General features: G+C 32.2%; 1 protein-coding gene across 1 annotated transcript in view; it reads left to right on the top strand.

Moving 5' to 3' along the window:
• Positions 1-24,185, top strand: part of LOC126883245 (U3 small nucleolar RNA-associated protein 25 homolog) — a 65,106-nt gene that overhangs the window by 29,363 nt on the left and 11,558 nt on the right. The window contains exons 4-5 of the mRNA XM_050648537.1: positions 9,909-10,141; positions 13,699-14,092. Of these exons, the coding sequence (XP_050504494.1) occupies positions 9,909-10,141; positions 13,699-14,092 (627 nt within the window). The remainder of the gene's footprint in view (positions 1-9,908; positions 10,142-13,698; positions 14,093-24,185) is intronic.

The raw sequence follows: 24,185 nt of genomic DNA, 5'->3' as shown, positions 1-24,185 counted from the left end.
AAGAACGTATGTAATTTACTTAACTCCAATTACATCCTATTGCTGTCAGAAAATAGAAAAAAATGTTTATTTAGCAAATAAACATTGATTTTCGCTTAAATTAAATGTTAAACGTACCAAGAAGCAGGTGGGAGGCTGTTTGAGATTTAATTTAAGCGAAAAGAAATGTTTATTTGTGAAATAAATATTTTTTTTATTTTCTGACAGCAATACAATGTAATTTGAGTTAAATAAATTACATACATTCTTCTTTTTGCATCAATTAATTTAATTTAAAAGTTATTTTTTTGGTCACCCTGTATATGTAATGATGTTAATGTTTATATTACTGAATAGAGAATGGACCGAAAAAGTTGTGACGTAATTTTCAGGCGGGAAATTTGGCTATGTTTCCAAGCACAAATTATGGCTGTCCTTATCGTTACTGAACATAACTAACTCCGAAATAACTATTGAAATATATTTATTATGAAAGTAAATAAGCTTATCTCATGTTTGCATCGATGGAATACAATAAAAAGCTGCTTAAATTGAAATAAGAGTAAAATAAGTTGAATAGTGGAACGTATGTCGGATCTTTAGTTTGTCGCAAAACAACGTTAGGTCACGTTTGGTTTCAGTTCTGTGTTTCTGTCTCTGTCCATTCTATATGTTTGTATGTATATACTTTTTTTTATCTGTCTCTGGGTATAATATAAAATGTAAGGTTAGGTTGTAGAGAAATAAAAATAATAATAAATATGTAATTATTTTTATCGCCAACCGTCACTAAAGTCATTCATTATTGTACTCATTTGCGGCAGTAAAGTAACACTTTATTGTACTGAAAGAAGAATTTTACTTTAACTGCCGCGATTAATCGAGATTGAATTGAAGTGGTCGATGGCAGTAATCGATTATTTATTTGAGTAACTTACAATTTATTTGCTTTACTTATTTAAAAATATTGTACACAATTTGCGATATTATCAATTCAATTTATGTCAAAAAGTGAAATTATGTAGAATTTTGCAATTGTATTCATATAAAATAAATTAAAACTTTACCGATTTAGTAATTATTCAATATTGATAACTATTAATTAAAAATCGAAAGCAGCCATCATGCAAAAGTTATCTGTCATCACTAAAGCTCGGATTTATAGGCAACAAAAATTTAAGAAAAAGGCGCCTATATAGGCAAAGATTTTTATTAAAAAAGGCAGGAATATTAACATTTAGGCAAAATATAGGCAATAAAGGAATATAACTTATTATTTATTGTACAAAGTGAATTAAAGTAATATTAACTTAAGGCAGGTATATTTACACATTAGTATAAATAAACTAGTAACTAAATAACTGTTAATTAATAATTAAACATTGTAACCACTTAAAATTTTATCATTAATAGAAACAACTAAATGCTTTTCAATATTTTCGGTCTTAAAACTATGTCTTCGATCACTTAAAATTAATTTGTTCATTGAAAACGAACGTTCGACATCGACAGATGTAATTGGAGCATATTTCAGAGCGGATAATAAATCTGGCATAATTTGTAATTCCTCGGAAAATGTCCCATTCAAAACTTTAGCAACATTAGATAAAAACGAAAAACCTTCATTCTTGTCGAAAACATATTTCATTTTTTTAAAAATTAATTGACCGTTACTTCCAGGTGCCGATTTAATTTTCGTCTTTAAATTATCTATTAATTTTACTGACTCACATAAATTTATCTCTTGTTTTTCTAATAAGGTAATTGTGGTAACTATTAATTTATAATTGTCATTGATATAAGCGAGTTCCTGTTTCAATTTGGGATTTTTTAATATTTTTTTTGCTTCTCGAATGGCTTCGGAAATATCATCATCAAATTCTGACATAACTAATTCTATTTCATTGCAGTGTTCAAAGTAAAAAAAACTGCTTCGAGCCAGGTTCCCCACCTTGTAATTACTGGTTTAGGTGGCAAAGGACCCGGGAAGTCTTTCTTTATATATTTGCACCCTCAACGGAGCCTTTACAAAAACTTTTTTCATAAAATTTATAAAATTATTTACCAACGGAAACAGATTTCTTATTTCTTTAGCAATTCTATTTACCCCGTGGGCTACACAAGTGCAGTGAATTAAATTAGGATAAAAAATGTTTAAATTAACAGCAGCTTTTAACATATATGCCGCAGCATCTGAAAGCATTAAAACTATTTTATTCACTGGTGTAGGGTTGGGTAAAAAGAGGTTTGTTAAACTATCTTGTATAAATCGACTTATTGTTAAATTGTTTGTTTTTTCCAATTCTTTAACGGCAACTAAATAAGGTTTTCTCGCAAAGTTTTCGTTCAAAATTCCAATCATTAAATTAGCTATATACCTGCCGCATACATCTGTCGTTTCATCCACGATAATATACAAAAAATTGCCCTCTAACTCCCGCTTAATTTTTGAAATATATTCCACATAACATTTTTCCACAGTATGTTTTCTCAATGTACTCTCGTCCGGTAAGGATTTATTAAGATATTTTTCGAAAAAGCATTAAAAACTAGGGTTATTAACTTTATATAGAGGAATGTTGGATGCAATCATCATCTGGCATAAATCAAATTTAAATGCGTCTTCCTCCTTTTTTTTTTGAACTGCTTAAACTATCCCGCAGAGATATTTGGGCTAACTTAGAGGAATTTAATTTTTCCAAATTACGTTTATGAAGTGGGGTTCCACAATGCTGGTCAATAAAGTACTTTTTTCTACTTGAAATCTGAGAATTAAAAAAAAAATAATTAGAATTATAAAACCGCTTTAGAATTTAGTTATGTTGTGGGACGAGAAAAAAAGAGAAAAAATAAAACTTACCGATTTGCCGCATGGTTTACAAAATGCTTCATCTCCTTCTAGAGAAAGTTCCGAATAAGGTGCGATCCATAGCCTTAATTTAGATGTCATCTTTTCACACAAATGTCTAAAACGTTTTAAAACGTGTTCTTTGCTTTTCGGTATACGCAACAAAACTAAACTAAGATATAGCAATTTGTGGCTAAACTCTGATACAGTAACCGACTGTACAACTGATAATAAACTAATAAAGCTTAGGGATTTCCAAATAGTTAACCCTCAAGTCTCGATCAGGTACATTTTCCTAGAAATCTCTTATATAAACAAACCATTGATATTTTATTATTGACCCAAAATTTTATTATAGAATGGTTTAGTAATAGAATAATATCATGGGTAGTACCATGAAATTTTAAAAAAGGCAGAAATAGGCGGAATTTACGAAAAAAGGCAAAAAGTGCAAAAAACAATTATTATAATAGGCAAAATAGGCAAAAAAAGGCATTTTGCCTATAATCCGAGCTTTAGTCATCACTGTCATGAAATTATTATGACGTTTAAAATTTAAAAAGTTCTTAAATTGTAAATTGTAAGTGTTAAAACCAATATCAAATTGTTGGCGATAAAATTTTGTATGCACCACGTCAGTAAAGATTCTTTATCGAATTTGCCTCGCTCGCTATGCTCGCTCTGCTCATATCAGACTCGTTCGATAAAGAGTAACTTTACTGACTTGGTACATAAATAACTATTATTTCTCTGTCTCTATGATTAAGGATACTGTGGTTAAGCGTTGATCAAGTCTCGATCAGGTACATTTTCCTAGAAATCTCTTATATAAACAAACCATTGATATTTTATTATTGACCCAAAATTTTATTATAGAATGGTTTAGTAATAGAATAATATCATGGGTAGTACCATGAAATTTTAAAAAAGGCAGAAATAGGCGGAATTTACGAAAAAAGGCAAAAAGTGCAAAAAACAATTATTATAATAGGCAAAATAGGCAAAAAAAGGCATTTTGCCTATAATCCGAGCTTTAGTCATCACTGTCATGAAATTATTATGACGTTTAAAATTTAAAAAGTTCTTAAATTGTAAATTGTAAGTGTTAAAACCAATATCAAATTGTTGGCGATAAAATTTTGTATGCACCACGTCAGTAAAGATTCTTTATCGAATTTGCCTCGCTCGCTATGCTCGCTCTGCTCATATCAGACTCGTTCGATAAAGAGTAACTTTACTGACTTGGTACATAAATAACTATTATTTCTCTGTCTCTATGATTAAGGATACTGTGGTTAAGCGTTGATCAAGTCTCGATCAGGTACATTTTCCTAGAAATCTCTTATATAAACAAACCATTGATATTTTATTATTGACCCAAAATTTTATTATAGAATGGTTTAGTAATAGAATAATATCATGGGTAGTACCATGAAATTTTAAAAAAGGCAGAAATAGGCGGAATTTACGAAAAAAGGCAAAAAGTGCAAAAAACAATTATTATAATAGGCAAAATAGGCAAAAAAAGGCATTTTGCCTATAATCCGAGCTTTAGTCATCACTGTCATGAAATTATTATGACGTTTAAAATTTAAAAAGTTCTTAAATTGTAAATTGTAAGTGTTAAAACCAATATCAAATTGTTGGCGATAAAATTTTGTATGCACCACGTCAGTAAAGATTCTTTATCGAATTTGCCTCGCTCGCTATGCTCGCTCTGCTCATATCAGACTCGTTCGATAAAGAGTAACTTTACTGACTTGGTACATAAATAACTATTATTTCTCTGTCTCTATGATTAAGGATACTGTGGTTAAGCGTTGATCAAGTCTCGATCAGGTACATTTTCCTAGAAATCTCTTATATAAACAAACCATTGATATTTTATTATTGACCCAAAATTTTATTATAGAATGGTTTAGTAATAGAATAATATCATGGGTAGTACCATGAAATTTTAAAAAAGGCAGAAATAGGCGGAATTTACGAAAAAAGGCAAAAAGTGCAAAAAACAATTATTATAATAGGCAAAATAGGCAAAAAAAGGCATTTTGCCTATAATCCGAGCTTTAGTCATCACTGTCATGAAATTATTATGACGTTTAAAATTTAAAAAGTTCTTAAATTGTAAATTGTAAGTGTTAAAACCAATATCAAATTGTTGGCGATAAAATTTTGTATGCACCACGTCAGTAAAGATTCTTTATCGAATTTGCCTCGCTCGCTATGCTCGCTCTGCTCATATCAGACTCGTTCGATAAAGAGTAACTTTACTGACTTGGTACATAAATAACTATTATTTCTCTGTCTCTATGATTAAGGATACTGTGGTTAAGCGTTGATTGATGTATTGGGGGCTGAGGGTATTAATATTTCAATCAACGGGTTAAGTTAAAGGTTGTTGTTGTTATTGTGGTGATTTTGTTATACAGATTTCGCCTTAATTCCTTTTCATTATTCAAACAGTTGTTTTCAGGGCTAATTTTCTGGAATTTCCAATTTTATCGTAAGTACATTTTAATAATTTATCGCTAATTTACATGAAATCCTTATTTTCATTTGTCTAAGGTTAGTGTAGTTAGCTATCTTTGATTCTCGGTTTTTTGAGTTTACTTATGTGTTGAAAAAACTTTGTATTTTCTTTGTATTTTCATAGATTTATAATTACGATTTTGTGTAGGATTAGGAGTTTGTATTTTCATATTTTGTTTGTACAGTCGGTAATAAGTTTTATTAAATAATTTAAGTGTATCCAGTTTTCTATTTTATGTAGTAGGATCTTGCTTTCTGTTATTATTTAAGCAAGTAAAAAAAGTTATTTCGATTTGATTACTAACCTCGTTTTCTACTTTGGAATACATTTTTATAACTATTTTTTTTTAACCCCCTCTGTGGCTCAGTGGTAAGAGCGCCTAACCTTTGGATCGAAAGTTCCGAATGGTAGTGAGTTCGAATCCCACCAGGGTCAGGAATTTTTTCATTTATTATAAATTAATAAATGAAAATAGTTTCTGTCCTTGTGGGATCGGCGCTCACCGAAGGGACCGCAGACGTTCGGATACAATAAGCGTCTCTTTGCAAAGACAATGACGTCGACTTTGCAAAGTAACAAGACACTTACTCAACACACACACTACACATTACACCTGAGTTAGTGATAAGATACACAATTACGTGGCTAAAGGTTCTACTTCTAAACCAAGGCCAGAATCAGAGAAAAAAAACTATTTTTCACAAAGAAAAATACGGATTTTATGTAAATTATAGCGTTAAAAAACTCCAGATGATTAGTCCTGAAAACAACTGTTTGAAGAATGAAATATGAAAAGGACTTCGAATCGAAAAAAACTGCATAATAATGCAATAACAACCTTATACATAGAACAAAAACGTTATAACTAACTAAAAATAAAAATATGCGTTATATTCAAAATCTTCAGTAAAATTTTACTCGTCAGTAAAATTCAAAATTCCCTCTACAAGTACCTACACAAGCACAAGACTGAAATTGAAATATGACAAATGTCACAAATGATATTAAAAACCCACAGAACACAAAAAGGGACGTGTTAAGTCCACAGAAATTATACATTTCTATGAGTCCTATGGATAAACCAAACAACAATCAACTACATACGTCTGATACGCTTTTTATTAACTTTTTAAATTAATTTGCAATATTATTTGCATAAAAGGAAAATATAGAATTAATTAAACATAAATATAGAACCAGAAAAAAATACTACGTCAATTAAATACTTCAAAATAAGTCAGAATTTTGAAAAAACAATTTGTGATGGTCTTATGCCATATGGCAATAAGGGTCATAATTAAACTGGAATGGAAACATAGCAGTGGGGATGAAACGTCACACTTTTTCGGTCTATTGAACAACCTTTCAAATGAGTCATCGATTACGTCATCACGCTCAGATGGATGAAATCACACTATTATGAAATAAAGGTATGCCAAAAAATTGTAATTTAAAATTAAAAATCTACCTGTTTTGGGGTTTTCTCCAAAATCGTCCATTTTAGAGAAAATTAATTTATTCCATAATTTTGCCCCTCTCTGTATATTGAGAATGATTAACGACTTGCGTCTCACATTTTCTCATCCACTATCGTTGGTAATCCGCTGTAAGTATTGGTAATCAAAGATTGCTGCATTCTGCTGATGGGTTTGCTACATATATTTTTCTTCATTTAGAAGGTCTCTTTGATTTTCCTGTATTTCATGTATTCTTCATGATTATTGATGCATCTTACCATTCTACTTTTTGTTCATTATCCCAGGTATGTGGCATGTTTGCATATAAACAAGGAACTCCACTAGATAGAAGGAAGAAAACAACATAACACTAACAGGTCAGCAACACCCACAATAAGGGACTCAAGGATAACTACAATACCATATGTAAAGGGTTTATTAGAAAAATTAAAAAGGATAGGAAACAAGTACAACATCAGAACATTTAAAACAATCAACACTCTCAGATCTATTCTGTCCATAACCAAACCCAAGAACATACAAGAAGGTCAAAGGTCTGCATCTACAAAATACCCTGTGAATACAACAATTTCTCTGTTGGAGAAACTGCAAGATCACTAAGCGTCAGGAAAAAAAGCATGAAGCATACATAAACAACAGGGATTTCGACAAATCTCAGATATGCAATCATGCTGGGGACAATGAACACAGAATACAATGGAAAGATGCATCAATAATTCTAAAGGAAACATCCATGAAAAAGAGAAAAATCAAAGAAGCAGCCCTCATCCTACCAAATGAAGAAAAATGTGTAGCAAAGCTATCAGCAGAATGCGGCACGCTTTGGTTGACAATACTTAAAGAAGAAGTGAATAACAAGAATATACCAACAATAGCGGATGAGAAAATGTGAGATTGTCATCTTCAGTCATACACAATACATACATATGCAACAAACAATACACAAACACAATATGAACACTCAGATACACAGAAAAGCATAAAACACAAATAATGCAGAAGCGCACAGAATAATTAGAATTTGATATTTATTCACCCTCAGATCTTCTCAGCCAAAGCATGGTTGTTGCCTACAACACCATGGTCAAGTATGTCAATCTCAATTTTGTTAAGACAACCGCATCAACATCTTGGCAGTTATACACTCTTTTAACAGAATTTTTTAATAATATTTCAACAATACAATCAATTGTAGCTACGATACCGACATCGACGGCAGGCGGCATACGGCAACTGCAGACGGCAGTTACAGTTGTTACCATGACATAGTATTTACTTTGTATTATTAATTGTATAATAATTGTTAGCAACTGACGTTCTGCCGGACAGCAATTGCAGTTAGATGTGCATACAAATTAATAGTGCAAAGTAGTGACGTCTGTCACGGCGACAACTGCAACTGCCGTCTGCAGTTGCCGTCTGCCGCCTGTCGTCGAAGTCGGAATCGTACCTTTAAAGGTAGTTACGTTTGTTACCATGACATACGTATTTACTTTGCAGTATTAATTTGTATAATTATTAGCAACTGACGTTCTGCCGGTGAGCAATTGCAGTTAGATGTCGGAATCAGTCTCATACAAATTAATAGTGCAAAGTAGTGACGTCTGTCACGGCGACAACTGCAACTGCCATCTGCAGTTGCCGTCTGCCGTCGATGTCGGAATCGTTCGTACCTTAGGCTAATCCCATATAAACACAATATTTAAAAAAAAAACTTTAATAAATTACACTGCGCGTCAGAGAAAAGAGGCCACCCAAAAAATGGGTAATTTTTTATGTCTTTTGTCAGATTTAAGTGTTTTTTTTTAATTTGTTAATATCGCTAGCCTTATTCTTTAACAATATCGCTATAATAATATTGTTGCTAGACAGGTAAATTGTAATTGTATACCGGGTGTACCAATCAAACTGTATTTTTTTGTCAAAGTTCACCACACCCTGTGGAATATTCTAGCATTAATAATGAAATTCATCTGAAATTAAAACCCAACTATAGCCTAAGGTTTTCTTAACATTCTGTTTCTTGATTCATTCGCTTGTGTTGGATAATAAAAAAGTTATGTACTTTAACAACTAGCCATGTTCTTCATCAATACAGGGCGTTTCTAAATAAGGTCGACAAACTTTAAAACTGCATGAAAAAATAACGACCGTTTGCTTTATAAACATATGTCCGCAAATGCTTCGTTTGAGATATGCAAATGCAATGCAATGATATACCTAAAACCGGTTGAGTTATGCAAATGAAATTTGGTAGGTTTTAAGAGGTACTTATTGCACATTTTTTGACATACGATTAAGAATTTTAAATTCACCATTTGCGTGCATACGGGTAATATGACCCGTATTTTGGGTAATATGACCCGTATTTTGGGTAATATGACCCGTATGCGCGCCAATGAAGAATATAAAATTCTTAGTTGCATGTCAAAAAATTCGCAATAACTACCTCTTAGATACTACCAAATTTCATTTGCTTATGGCAACCGGTTTTTGAGCAATAAATAAATCGTCAGTTTGTAAGAAAAAATTCAACATCCCGTATGTCGGGAATGAAGCATTTGCGGACATATGTTTATAAAGCAAACGGTCATTATTTTTTCATGCAGAATTACCCCTTAAAGTTTGTGACACTTATTTAGAAACACCCTGTATTGATGAAGAACATGGCTAGTTGTTAAAGTACCTAACTTTTTTATTATCCAACATAGCGAATGAATTAAAAACAGAATGTTAAGAAAACCTGAGGCTATAGTTGGGTTTTAATTTCAGTATTTTATAAATGCTAGAATATTCCACTGGGTGTGGTGAACTTTGAGAAAAAAACACAATTTGACTGGTAAATCCGGTATACAACGACAATTTACCTGTCTGGCAACAATATTATTATAGCGATATTGTTAAAGAATAAGGCTATAACGTATTAAAAAAATCACTTAAATCGGACAACAGGTTTAGGAAATTTGAGACATCAAAAATGACCTATTTTTTGAGTGGCCTCTTTTCTCTGACGCTCAGTGTATTTTACATTTTTCATCTGCTGTGAATATAATTAATGTTTTATTTTTAGCTATATGCTGATTTCTATTCATCTGACATTATAATAGCTTCACCCCTAGGGTTAAGAACAATCATTGGAGCGGAAGGGGAAGCTGAACGCGATTATGATTTTCTTGCTTCAATCGAATTGCTAATAATGGACCAGGCAGATATATTTCTTATGCAGAATTGGGACCATGTTATGCACGTTTTAAGCCACTTACATATGCAACCTAAAGATTCACACGGAACTGACTTTTCCAGGTAAATAAAATGAACTTTTACAAACTTTTATGACCTTTTATAAATATTTTGTCGTCCTTATGATTTTTACTTTTTTAAAGAAGTTCCTCTGATTTAAATAAATTTGGCATATCGTCGGTACAGTATCAAAACTACAAAACTGTACAAATAAGTTTCGTATAACTCTATCTGAAAACCAATCAAAAACAAAAATAAACCAATAAATACTTCATCTTCAATTCGGAAAAAATTTAATCCATGGGAAAAAAGTAACAAAAAAGGCTGATCTATTTGCTGCACATCTAACTGAAGTTTTCAAGCCACACGACAATGAGGAAGTACAAGAAGTAGGGCAGGAACTATGTGCGTAGAAGGTGCGTTCGCGGGTACCTGTCGGTGACTAGTCGGTGACAAATTGTCAGCAAATCGCATGCGTACTTTAAAATAATAATATAAATTATGTATTATAGTTATTGAAATAAATTTTTTTAGTTAAATTGTAGCTTATTTCCCATTTAGAATAGTTGGTTATAAATAATACCGTTAATAAATAGTATATAGTATAATTTAATAATTAGTTATTAATGTTGTTCTGAAGCTATTTCCTTGTGGCATTTTGATAATTCAGTATTATATTATTTTTATAATTAAGTATACAGGGTGTCCAGAAACTCTACAGACAAACGAAAACAGGAGATTCCTCAGATCATTTTAAGACAATTTAACCCAATTCACCTAGTCCGAAAATGCTTCCTAAGGGAGCTAGAGATCTTTGAAGATGGCGTCTTGGAATTAGTTTTTCTTAAATATCTCCAGAACGTTTCTATTTAGAAAAACGAAAACTGGTACGCTTATTTATCTACTAGAGATACATCGATTCCATTAATTACGAATTTCTATTACCGGTCATAGGCACCAGTTTTGAGTAGGGCAACGGTTATTTTATCGTATAACTTTTTTGTCTTTAACTTTTAAGCATTTTTGAAACTGGATTATTAAATTGTGAGCTATTCTAGTACTAAAAGGTACTCTTGCTTTAAGTCTGTAGGACGCACCGTTTTCTAGAAAAATCGATTAAAAAATTTTTCATTTTTTCAATTCTAAAAAAATTAAAAAAAAAAAAATTCAAATATAAACGGTGTATTTTACCGACTTGAAGCAAGAGTAGCTTATAGTACTAGAATACCTCATAACTTAATCATTAAGTGTCAAAAATGCTTAAAAATTAAAGACAAAAATGTTATGCGATAAACTAACTGTTGACCTACCCAAAACGGACGCATATGATAGTTAATAGAATTTCGTAATTGAGTAAATCGATTTATCTCTGGAAGATAAATAAACGTACCAGTTTTCGTTTTTCTAAATAGTTTTTTGGAAAAATTTTTTTCTAATTCAGCAACCGAAAAATTTTCAAATCGATTTTTCTAGAAAACGGTGCATTCTACCGACTTAAAGCAAGAGTACCTTTTAGTACCACAATACCTCACAATTTAATAATCCAGTGTCAAAAGTTCTTAAGAGTTAAAGACAAAAAAGTTATGTGATAAAATAACTGTTGTCCTACCCAAAACGGACGCCTATGACCGGTACTAGAAATTCTCAATTAATGGAATCGATGTATCTTTGGAAGATAAATATGCGTGCGAGTTTTCGTTTTTCTAAATAGAAGCGTTCTGAAGCTATTTTAAAAAAACTATATACAAAACGCCATCTTTAAAGAGCTCTAGCTCCCTTAGAAAGCATTTTCGGACTAGGTGAATTGGGTTAAATTATCTTCAAATTATCTGAGGAATCTCCGGTCTTCGTTTGTCGGAAGAGTTTCTGGACACCCTGTATAATGAGTCAGATTAAATAAATTATTAGATGAATTTTTTACTAAGCAACAGCATTTTTGTTTATTTAGTATTATTTTGTATTTTGACAACGGCACCCGACTTGGGCGTCGAAACGTTAATAAATTCATTTTTTTGGTAAAATTGTGGCTTATTTCCCATCGAAAATACTTAATTAGTTATTAATATTAGTTAAAAGTAAATATACCTTGTACACTTATCTATTAACGGTATTATTTATATTAGGTGAGGTTAGGAATTGTCGGCGACAATTTGGCCAGGGTATCCGCGAACGCAACTATTGAGTGCAACTATTGAGTGCGTTCGCGGGTACATGTCGGCGACTAGTCGTTGACAATTCCTAACCTTACCTACAGTTGAGTCCACGAGTCCTTACCCGTGCGTCATCATTTAAAGCATACGAAATAAGCCGGAAAGTTACTAAACGCAACAGCAAGTGACAGAAAGTGGGTATTACTCTGATCACGGGTTATAGTATAAAATTTGACGTTATCAAATAAATAGAATGTCAAATTTAAGTTTTGCTTTAAAATTTTGGTGCATAATTACAGCTAAATTTGAAGTAGCTTAATAAATTCTTTTATTATCATTGATTAATAAATGAATAAACAATTTATAAAAAAATTCAATAACATATTTAATGTTAAGCATTCCTTAACTGTGTCAATGAGGCTAGCTTTGTACGTTGTCAAAACTAATCGTAAAATAACATAAACTTACCATAAAATTTTAAACTCCAACATAAAATTAGTTGTGAAAATAACTGTTTGTATACTATAAAAAACTTCAAAATGCAAAAATTCTACAAAATAACAGCAAGAAATTCAACAAACTGACAGCCACAAAAGTAAACAAACCAAAACGTCAGAAATTGTACTTAAAATATATCGTCTTTTTTTGTACCTATCTTTTTTCAATGTACTGAGTCTAGATCTTTCATAAAAATAACATGTGTTTTTACTCAATAACAGGCGGTAGCTGGTTTGTCATTAGTTTCATGCGTGGAAGGGAATGATGCTAGATAAAAAGTATGTGTTTTATCTCGCCAGGTATTAATGACGCACGGGTAAAGACTCGTGGACTCGAGTGTAATATAAATAATACCGTTAATAGATATATACAAGGTATGTATACTTTTAATTAATATTAATAACTAATTATTAAATTATACTAGGTAAATATACCTTGTATTTATCTATTAACTGTATTATTCATATTAGGTGAGTTTAGGAATTGTCAACGACTAGTCGCCGACAGGTACCCGCGAACGCAATTATTGAGAGATGAATGAACGGCGTAACTTGACTACTACTACTGAGATAATTTTCAGTAATTTTGCTGTGCATCAATGGTCGTGCCGATTGTAGGATTTCCAAAGTAATTCCTAGTTTTTGACAACCTGTAATAAACTTTCCCTTTTTTAACAAAATTTTTCTGTTCTTGGTTTCCAGGCCGTAGTTTAAAAATTTTTTGTCTCTTCCATTACATTTTAATTTTGAATACAAAATATTATATATACCATTCTAAATATTTTCTTAGATTTATATGAGTTTATAATTTATATTGGGTCCTATAAATAATAATGAACCATTATGTTGGTCCATTAGTGTTGGGGAGGCCAAAAAAGCAAGAAAATTCCTTTTTTTTTAAATGAAACATCATGATGTTAATGCTATGTTATTTCGTTATTCATCTACTATCACATTTGTATTTTTGTTACAGAGTTAGAACCTGGAGTTTAAACGGTTGGGCGAAATATTATAGACAGACTCTCATATTTTCCTCAAATAATTTACCAGAAATTAACGCAGTCTTTAACAAAAAATGTCACAATTTTGCCGGAAAAGTTAAAGTAGTTAATCCTATCGAATTCGGTTGTATAAGCCAAGTGGTTGTGCAGATTCCACATGTGTTCCATAGGTTCGATTGTAAAAATGCAGCAGATGCTATCGATGCGAGGTTTGAGTTTTTTATAAATAAAATTTTACCCCAGCAAAGGGAGACTTTGATGAAGCATACTTTAATATTTATTCCAAGTTATTTTGATTTTGTTAGAGTGAGAAATTATTTTAAGAAAGAAGATATTGGATTTGTACAAATTTGTGAATATTCTAAGGTAAGTGAGAGTATCTTTTAATAATCATACCGAGTTTGTTCGCTGATGTGGTAGGTGGCTCGAAGATTGTTGAAAAAAACGGACGGTGATTTATTTTGTGTGAGAAGGAATCAATTATGTATGTTGGAAGTAATCGAGTGTCTTATATACACTGCGCGTCAGAGAAAACGGGCACCCCAAAAATGGGTAATTTTTGATGTCTCGTATCTCCTAAACCTGTTGTCCGATTTAAGTAATTTTTTTAATTTGCCCTAAACAGGTAAATTTTCATTGTATACCGGGTGTACGAATCAAACTATGTATGCTTTTTTTTCTCAAAGTTCGCAACACCCTTTGGAATATTCTAGCATTTAAAAAATACTGAAATTAAAACCCAACTATAGCCTCAGGTTTTCTTAACATTCTGTTTTTTTATTCATTCGCTTATGTTGGATAATACAAAAATTAGGTATTTTATCAACTAGCCATGTTCTTTATCAGTACAGGGTGTTTCTAAATAAGTTCGACAACCGTTAATGGGTTATTCTGCATGAAAAAATAATGAACGTTTGCTTTATAAACATATTTTTGTCTGCCAATTAGCCAGACATTTTATTTTAAAAACAAACAATTTTTTTTCAATCAGAGGAATTTTTTCTGTATTTCTAACTCTAAATATATGTACATAAGAAACTAACATACTACTATCTACATAAATACACTGTTTTGGATGTAAATATTTTTTTGTGTATATTTATTTTTTTTGTATATATTTATTTTTTATATATATATTTTTTTATTATATTTTTAATTGGTTTTTTTTCTTTTTTTTTTAATTGTTTTTTTTTACTACGCTAAGACATAAACCCGATTCAACTTCTCGGAGGTTTACATCTTCTTAGTTTTTTTTCTTTTTTTTTTCTCCCTTTTTTTTACTCTTTTATTTTCTTTTTTTTTCTTTTTTTTTCTTTTTTTTTTCTTTTTTTTTTCTTTTTTTTTTTTCTTGTTCTTTTTTTTCAATTTTAATATACAATAATTACTTAAATCTACAGGGTTAAAAAAATAACAACAAAACAAACATGTTTGTTTTGTTTTAACAAACATGCCTGTTTTGTTTTAACAAAATTACTGAAGGGGGTATGTAAACGCCACAGTCAAAATGGTTGGTGATCATAGGAACTAAACGTTTAACAATTCTTTCAGTAGATGGCAGCACGTATATATATTCGAACATTTTAATAACGACGAATTTTAATTCTATTAACGACGGCGTTGTTGCCACGTACTAAATAGAACTTATGATCGTTACCGATCGATCGGTACTGTTCGCCTTCAATCGTACTTGTATTGTATTTACAGTGATGAGGGTGTTTAATTCTTTACCTGGAAATGGTAAATTCTTACTATTATAGATATAGCATTGTATAACTAGACAAATTTTTATCTTTTTTTAAACAATGCTAATAGATACAAAACGTTTCATTTGGAAATATTTTATCACTTATTGTGTTTAGATTATATTTGTAATAATGTGATTTGTAATTTTGTGACAATTATTAATTCTTTACCTGGTCAAAAATCTTTATTTTAAACTGATAAAGAAATTTGCAATTGTTTGAAATACAAGTATGTAGTAAATATATACATTGAATCACACTTTTTGCTCTAAATTTTAAATAATCGCTTGGATTAACATGAAATTTGGCATACAGATAGGTAACATGTCAACCTAGAAAAGTGATAGTGTGCCGATGTAAGATTTTGCCCTGAGGGTGAGTTTTATTCCATCTCGGGGGTGAAAAAATATACGTTCAAAATAAGTCTGAAAATGGATAAACTGACTAATTCTAAGCAACTTTTGTTCTATAGGATTTTTTCACCAAATTAATATTCGAGTTATTTGCGAGTAAAAAACACGTTTTTAGGCGGCTTTTACAAATAACTCAAAAAATAAGTATTTTATCCGAAAAAAACATTCTTAGCAAAAATATGTAGCTTCTAAAAAAGTATAAAAAAATATGGTGTATTAGACCTGGATCCCGCGTACCAAAAAAACTTGATTAATAGCAAGCTGAAAATTTGTTAATAGCTTAACGGTGTCTAGTCGGACAAACTTTGATGTACGGGAGGGAACACTGGAACAGGGGAACTTCGTAACAGGGGGTTACGAAAACGTCCCAGGTATTTTGTCGGACAGAACATCCAATTGATTTGTTACCCTTTCATTAAACTCTCATGCAAACATCAGACTGCTAAACAACCGACTTGATTACTGTCATTTGACATGTTCTTCGTGTTCCACTCATTAAAATACACAGTTGGTGATAAACATCAGTCTGATTTTTACATGAAAGTTTAATGAAATGCTAACAAATCAATTGGAAGTTCTGTCCGACAAAATACATGGAACGTTTTCGTAGTCTGACGTTCCAAATTTTTAAGCTGTTCCACAAATAAAACTTCCCCTGTTCCAGTGTTACCATACATCAAAGTTTGTCCGACTAGACACCGTTAAGCTATTAACAAATTTTCAGCTTGCTATTAATCAACTTTTTTTAGGTACGCGGGATCCAGGTCTATATATTATGAACTCTATGGACCCAGTTGAAACAAAGTTGTAGCTAATAAAAAATAGTTTCATATCCGCCAAATTTCAAAGTGAATATTTCAACGTGAAATAACCAAAAAATGATTCACTTTTTTGGGGAAAACTCATTACAACTTTTTTAAAGTGTTTAAAAAATATTTATTTTTGTTTTTTTTTTAGTTTGTAGCATCAAAACTAAGCAAATGCTCAAAATATAGTTGGTCCCTTTTTTTTTTGGTCAAAAACCTCGGGGAAAATCACCCCCAATTATCATCTTAAATCAAATCAATCGTAACCACTGCACGAGTTACTTTCTATCTATCTTTGAGCCTTAGGACCAGTATTTTATGTCCTGGTTAGCTAATCGGGGTTTAATCGGGACAGAAAACTACCTCTTAGGGTCTCTTGCGTTGTTCTCCTCCTCATAAGTGCCTTCTCTATTGAGGTTGGCGATCAATATGGAAAATTTCTCTCTGTTCTGGGCTTGATGAATTAAGTCATTCCCTGTTGTGTGGGTCCAATCTCTGATGTTTCGGAGCCAAGATTTTTTCTTTCTTCCTATACCCCTTTTACCTTCGATTTTGCCTTCTAATATTACCTGAAGCTACTCAAATTCCCTATGGCGCATTATGTGTCCTAGATATGACGTCTTTCTAATTATGATTGTATTGACCAGATGAGGACGTGTGTTCATTATTTCCAGTACTTCTTCATTTGTAGTTTTGGTGGTCCAGCTTATTCTTAGCATTCGGCGGTACATCCACATTTCGAATGAATTCAGTTTGTTGACATCATACTGTTTTAATGTCCCGGTCTCACAGCCATATAGTAATAGAGACCACACATAACACTTTAGTGTTCTCAATCTTATTGTGACTGATAGCTTGGGGTTACAGAGAATTTTAAGCATGTTCATGAAGCCAGATCTTGCTATTTCAATGCGTCTTCTGATTTTTTTGAGAGGTCTAGCTGACTGTTTAGCTCTGTGCCCAGGTATATGACGCTTTGGGAGCTCTGAAGGGTGATACCATTGATTTGTATGTTGGAATGTCAACACGGGAAGTTTTTTTTTCCTCGGAAAATTTTACATTTTCATCTCATTTCTAATTCTTTTCTTCATGTGCCTTGTCCGTTGTGGAAGTTGGCTATCATCATAGCAATTTTAATTTTGTTTACAGCGTATCTATAACTCGATCGATGTTAGTCCAAACCATTGGCGTAAGTTTTGAAGCCATGAGTGTCTTCTCCTTCCGGGTCCACGTTTACTCTCTATTTTACCCTATATTATCAGCTGCAGTATACGATATTTATCATGTCTCATAATATATGACCGAGGTGTTCACGTTTTCGTTTTTTAATTGTGAAAGATATTTCTTTTTGTTTTCCAATTTGGCGCAATACCTATTCGTTGGTGGTGTGAGTCGTCCAGAATATTTTGAGGATACGTCGGTACACCCACATTTCGAATACATCTAGCCTTTTCGATAATGTTTCCATTATTGTCCAGCTCTGCTCCATACAACAAGACTGGAAATACATAGCATTTTAGCAGCCATATTTTTAGTGGGACATATATGTCGCAATGATTGATATATTTCTCATGTTAAATGTAGCTCTGGTTATACTCTGAATATATTTCGGCTTTTTGATCCCATTTCGAGTTGACGACTGTTCCAAGGTATACATATAATTCTACGTGTTGAATTGGTTTTTTATTTTCAATTGTCTGGCATGTTTTTGAGTTTTGCTCACTAGTGTTTATTTTTGTTTTATTTATGTTGAAGGTTAAATTCTCTTTTTTCACTCGCTCTTTGTAGGTACCCTGTCCATAAGATGCTGAAGTTCATCAATACTGCTAGCAACCACAACTGTATCGTCTGCATATCGGTTTATCTAATTATTACTCCAGTAAATTTCAATATTTTTTTTTCACTTACGGAAATTTTTGACATAAATTAATCAATGATTATACAATATTGTTTGTCTACAATTTTTTTATTAGGATAATGCCTCAACAAATACTAATGGCCATTGGCATGTGTAATGTGTGTAAAAATGTCGATGTCATCGTCTTTACAAAAAGCTAATTGTATCCGAACAATGCATTATTTGCGTTATTATAAAAATAAAATTTGCCAGAAAGTGAATAAAACTTAAATTGTATTTAGATACGCCCCACATAACATACTAGAGCTTAGGTTATCTATGTATTATGTCAAAACTAGTATAATCCCCCAGTAGGGGATTATAATTAGTAATTAGTGTGATTGTAAACATGTGCACATGGGCTCCAGAAAATACGTGATTTTATTGTGAAATACATTAAACTTCGAGGAGAAACTTAGACCTATCAAAAGGAAAATTCCAGGACTTTCTTATGAAAGGTTGAGCTCAAAAATATAATAAGATTTGACATCAATATTGTAAATATTAAGCAAGTATTAAATTGATAGTAATTAAGGAAGACTGATAACAACTGACTAAAAACTGATCTGACTTTTTTGTGTCATTACCAATTTATTTGAAGATAATTAGAATTAGGCCAGGAGTTGAGGTGACTGATTATTAAGATAATAAGACATTATATTTGGAAGATGGCAAGTGTGTGCATTTGTTTTTATTGTGACCGGGAGGTTAAACCAAAGCAAATTTCCATTGAGTGTATCACTTGTTGCTCATGGGTCCATAAGGGATGCACGGGTTTGACTAAAAGTGAATATGAAAAAATCTGTGCTGACTTTCGCAAAACTAAATCGCATAACTGGGAATGTAAAGTATGCAAAGAGACGGTGGTGAAAAGATTATCTTTGAATTCTGCTTCAAATAGCCGGAAAAATTCGGTATGAAAAGAAAGTGCTGACAATGGAAAACAGGTGCCCAATGCTGATTTTTCAAGTCTACTGTGCAATACTGTGGATGCTGTAGAGAGTGAAACTGCAATCAAGGATGAAATAAATAATTTATTAAAGAAAAGTACCACTACCAATAAAGATGTACTAGTAGTTATTGTTCACATAATTAACCTATTGTTAAATCAGAGGACTGAAGTGCAGGCAACAATAGATACAATTAAAGCGTCTGTAAAATCTAATGAGGCGAAAGTTGAAACTTTAGAAAAGAAACTTGAAGGGTTACAAGAAAAAATTGAAACCATGTGTGGAAATGGAAGTGAAGAGATAAGAAATCAAAGTGTATCTATTATCAAAGATGAGCAAGATATGTTCCTGGAATTAGAAGATAGAAGTAGTCGATCTAAAAATATACTAATCTATAATGTTGATGAGAGCCAATCTAAGGTTACTAATGAGAGAATAGATCATGACAAGGCAAATATTCGAGAAGTACTAACGAAACTGGAGGTTGGAGCAACTGAGTTTAAGGTTTTGAGGGTAGGACGTGGAAATAGCAGTAGTGACAGGCCAAGACCACTTAAGGTAATTTTTCAAAATAATACCACAGTGATTGCATGTCTTAAAAACAAGCATAAGTTGAAGCCATCGAGCATATTGATTAAATCAGATCTTACTCAAATGCAACGAAATCATCTCAAGAATTTATATGAAGAACTTGATAGGCGTAGAAGAAATGGTGAATCAAACTTGGCAATACGATACAAGAATGGTAACCCGTTTATTTCAAAGGTAAAAGAACAAAACCACCAGAATCCAAAAAACTCCCAAATGCGAACATAAGTATGAATAGTCTATCACTTTACTACCAAAATGTGCGTGGTCTGCGTACGAAGCTAAAGGACATATATTTGACATCCTGTTCAGCAACATATGACGTTATTTTCCTAACTGAGAGTTGGCTTGGTCCTGAAATTAAAAGTAATGAAGTTTTCTGTGATTTATATACCGTATACCGTCGGGACCGTGATCATATTTCCAGCGAGAAATCAAGAGGAGGTGGAGTGTTAATTGCAGTTAGAAGTGATATCAGTTCTTGTCTAGTGGAAATTGCCAGTTCAAATGTAGAACAGGTTTTTGCTGGAATTACTATTAATTGCATTAAATATGTTTTTGGCTGTGTCTACATTCCGCCCAGATCTAGATTGGATGTTTATTCCAATCACATTGATACTGTAAAACTAATTATGAATAAGTATAAAGATTGGCAACACGGCAGTCAAAACGAAAACAAATATTGTATTTACCGTCTGCAATAAACTCAATTTTTGAGAGTTGTAACGGGAAATAAGTTATTAAAAGTATCCAGTGAACAATATAAGACATTAAGTTAAGGTTAGTGATAATTAAAAACATTAAAATCGGTGAAATAACATCAAAATAGAACCAAGGACATACAAAAAGTAAGATCGCTAAAATTGTTAAGCCTGTTTAATAACAAAACGTAGACACGAAACTCTGGCCGATGAAATTGCGACGTTGCCGTTGTGAGTAGATTTTCCAGGTAACCACAGAAAATAACAACCGATAATAAATATACAAAATAAATACGGTAAACGCTGTCTTCTCTGCACTTTTGAGGTGGAAGACAGTGTTTGGCGCCGGAAAATGGAAAGGTATCTGGAAACTTTAGACAGTGATGACACACAGTCAGAAGGAGGGTCAAAAAGGAAGGACAGATATATGAATAACGAGGAAGATGATATTTTTAGAAAGAGCAAAAAGTTCTCGAGAACACCAACAAAAAATCAAGCGAAAAGAAATGAAAAAACAAAAATTGATCAATTATTAATAATGATGAGCCACCTCACCGATGACATTAAGGAAATAAAAAGAAATCAAAAAGAAAGCAAGGAAGCAATAGAAAAGCTCATTATAGAAAACAGAGCGCTGAGAAAAGAAAATGCGGAACTAAAACAAGAGAATATAGAAATCAAGGAGGAACTCAGAGAAATAACAAACCACATGGAAGTTATGGAAAAACACCGACGAATAAATAACGTAGTCATGAACGGTCTAAGGATAGACACATATGAACAAGCAGGGTTAAAAGAAACAACTAACAATTTCATCAAACAACACTTAGGAGTAGAGGTTAAAATAAGGAATGCTCACAAGCTAGGAGAAAAAACATGCCTCATTGAATTAGAAAACCAGGAAGAAAAAAGAAAAATAATGGAAAAAAAGTATAAGTCAAAAGAAATAAGAGGGCTGAAGGTATATATTAACGAAGATGCAACCATAAGAGAACGAGAAATACAGAAAACAATTAGAAACATTGCTCAGGAAGAAAGAAACAAAGGAAATGAAGTCAAGATTGGAGTAAAAAAAATATGGGTAAACAACAACGAATGGAAGTGGAATGACAAAGAAGGAAAAATGATCAAAACAACATCAAAAAACTAGCAGACAATTGTACCATGGGAATAACGATGACGACACAAGTACAGAAAAAGGATAACGATAATTCAAAAAAAGGACAAAAGAGAAAAAAAATGAAAACCGGACAAAAACACAAGAGAACATGTCGAAAAGAACACTTACTTTTAGGAACATGGAATGTAAGAGGCACATATAGAGAAGGTAAACTTAAACATCTAGCGAGAGAAATCGAAAAGTTCCAATTTGACATAGTAGCCTTGCAGGAGACGAAACAGCTGGGAAATGATATATTAGAAATAGAAGATACAGTGTTTTTTAATAGCGGCGGAAAGAATAGAACACTAGGCACAGGTTTTATGCTACGAAAAGAACTAAAGGAAGCAATAGTAGAATTCAAACCAATATCAGATCGAATATGTAGTATCAGGATCAAGGGAAAATACCAAAAAAATCACTCTCATAAATATTCACGCACCATCTGAAGAAAAAGATAATGATGTCAAAGAATCTTTTTACAGTGAACTAAATAGAACAATCGAAAGTATACCCAGATACGACATGAAAATTATTTTAGGCGACGCAAATGCCAAAATAGGGAAGGAAGAAGTATTTAGACCGACAATAGGAAAACATAGTAAACACAATGAAACTAATGAAAACGGACAGTTCCTCATAGATTTTGCAAGAGAAAAAAATATGATCATAATGAGCACATATTTCGAAAGAAAAGAAATACACAAGGAAACATGGATATCGCCAGATAGAAAGACCAAAAACCAAATAGATCACGTGCTGATCGAAAAAGAAGAGCAGCAATGTATAAAGAAGATTAGAACATACAGAGGACCAGATGCCGACTCCGACCATTACATGGTGGGTATCAAAATGAAGCAACTGATACCTGAAAACAAAAACAAAATAAAAGAAAAGAAATGTATAAATAAACCAATTCGGTTTGCAACAAAAAAAGAGCAAGAAACATACAGAGAAACAATGGAAAGGGAACTAAAAAAGATACAAATAGAAGAACAAACGGAGAACAACTGGAAAATCATAAAGCAAGTAATGAACAAAGCAGCAAAAGAATGTAATAAACAAGAGATTAAAAAGAGGAAGGAGTGGTTCGACATAGAGTGCCAAAAAGAAATAGAACTAAGACAATCATTAAGGATGGAAATGATCAAGAAAGAAACAACAGAGACGCATGATAGATATATAGAACAAAGACAAAAAGTAAAGAGGTTGTTGAGAGAAAAGAAGAGAAAACACTTAGATAATAAGCTAAAAGAAATAGAAGAGAACTACAGAAATAAAGAAATAAAAAACCTGTATCAAGGTGCCAGAAACGAGAAAAGAGGATACCAGCAAAAACCCATATTCGTTAAAAACAAAGCTGGAGATAATATAAGCCGCGAAGCAGAAATAGTAGAGAGATGGAAAGAGTATTTTGACGAATTACTAAATGGCAAGAATAAGCCAAACCAAAATGAATCCATAGAAGCAGAGACAGAAAATGAACAGTTAGAAGACATAGAAGATAATCCACCGAGCAAAGAACAAATCGAGGAAATAATTAGAAATCTTAAAAACAACAAATGCCCTGGAAGCGATAACATAACAGCAGAGATGATGAAATATGGTGGAAAATTGCTGAATGATTGGATACACAAAATCATAAAAGATATATGGTTAAAAGAACGAATACCAGAGGACTGGAAGGAAGCAATTATCTGCCCATTACATAAAAAAGGCGACAAAACAGAATGCAGTAATTACAGAGGAATAGCTTTATTAAATACCGTATACAAAATCCTAGGAAAATCAATAAAAGACAAACTTGAAAAAGAAGCTGAAAATATAATAGGCGAATATCAGTGCGGATTTAGAAGAGGGAGAAGCACAACGGACCAAGTATTCGTAATCAGAGAATTACAAGCAGAAAGCTATGAACACAACCTACCAACGATAGCACTATTCATCGACTTCCAACAAGCATACGATAGAATAAAGAGGAAGAAATTAAAAGAGGCGCTTGAGGAATTGGGAGTTAGCAGAAAGCTACGTAACATGATACATCTCACTCTGAAGAATACAGAAAACAGAGTCAAAATAAACAATCAATCATCAGAAAAATTTATAGTAAACGAAGGATTAAGACAGGGCGATCCTCTGTCATCTTTACTCTTCAACTTATGCCTAGAAAAAATAATGCGAGAAGCAAAAATCAATAGAGAAG

Source organism: Diabrotica virgifera, chromosome 4 (assembly GCF_917563875.1).
Source record: "Diabrotica virgifera virgifera chromosome 4, PGI_DIABVI_V3a".
In the NCBI taxonomy this organism is placed as follows: Eukaryota; Metazoa; Arthropoda; class Insecta; order Coleoptera; family Chrysomelidae; genus Diabrotica; species Diabrotica virgifera.
Note: the sequence above shows the minus strand (reverse complement) of the source record. Positions and strands in the feature narration are given on the sequence as shown.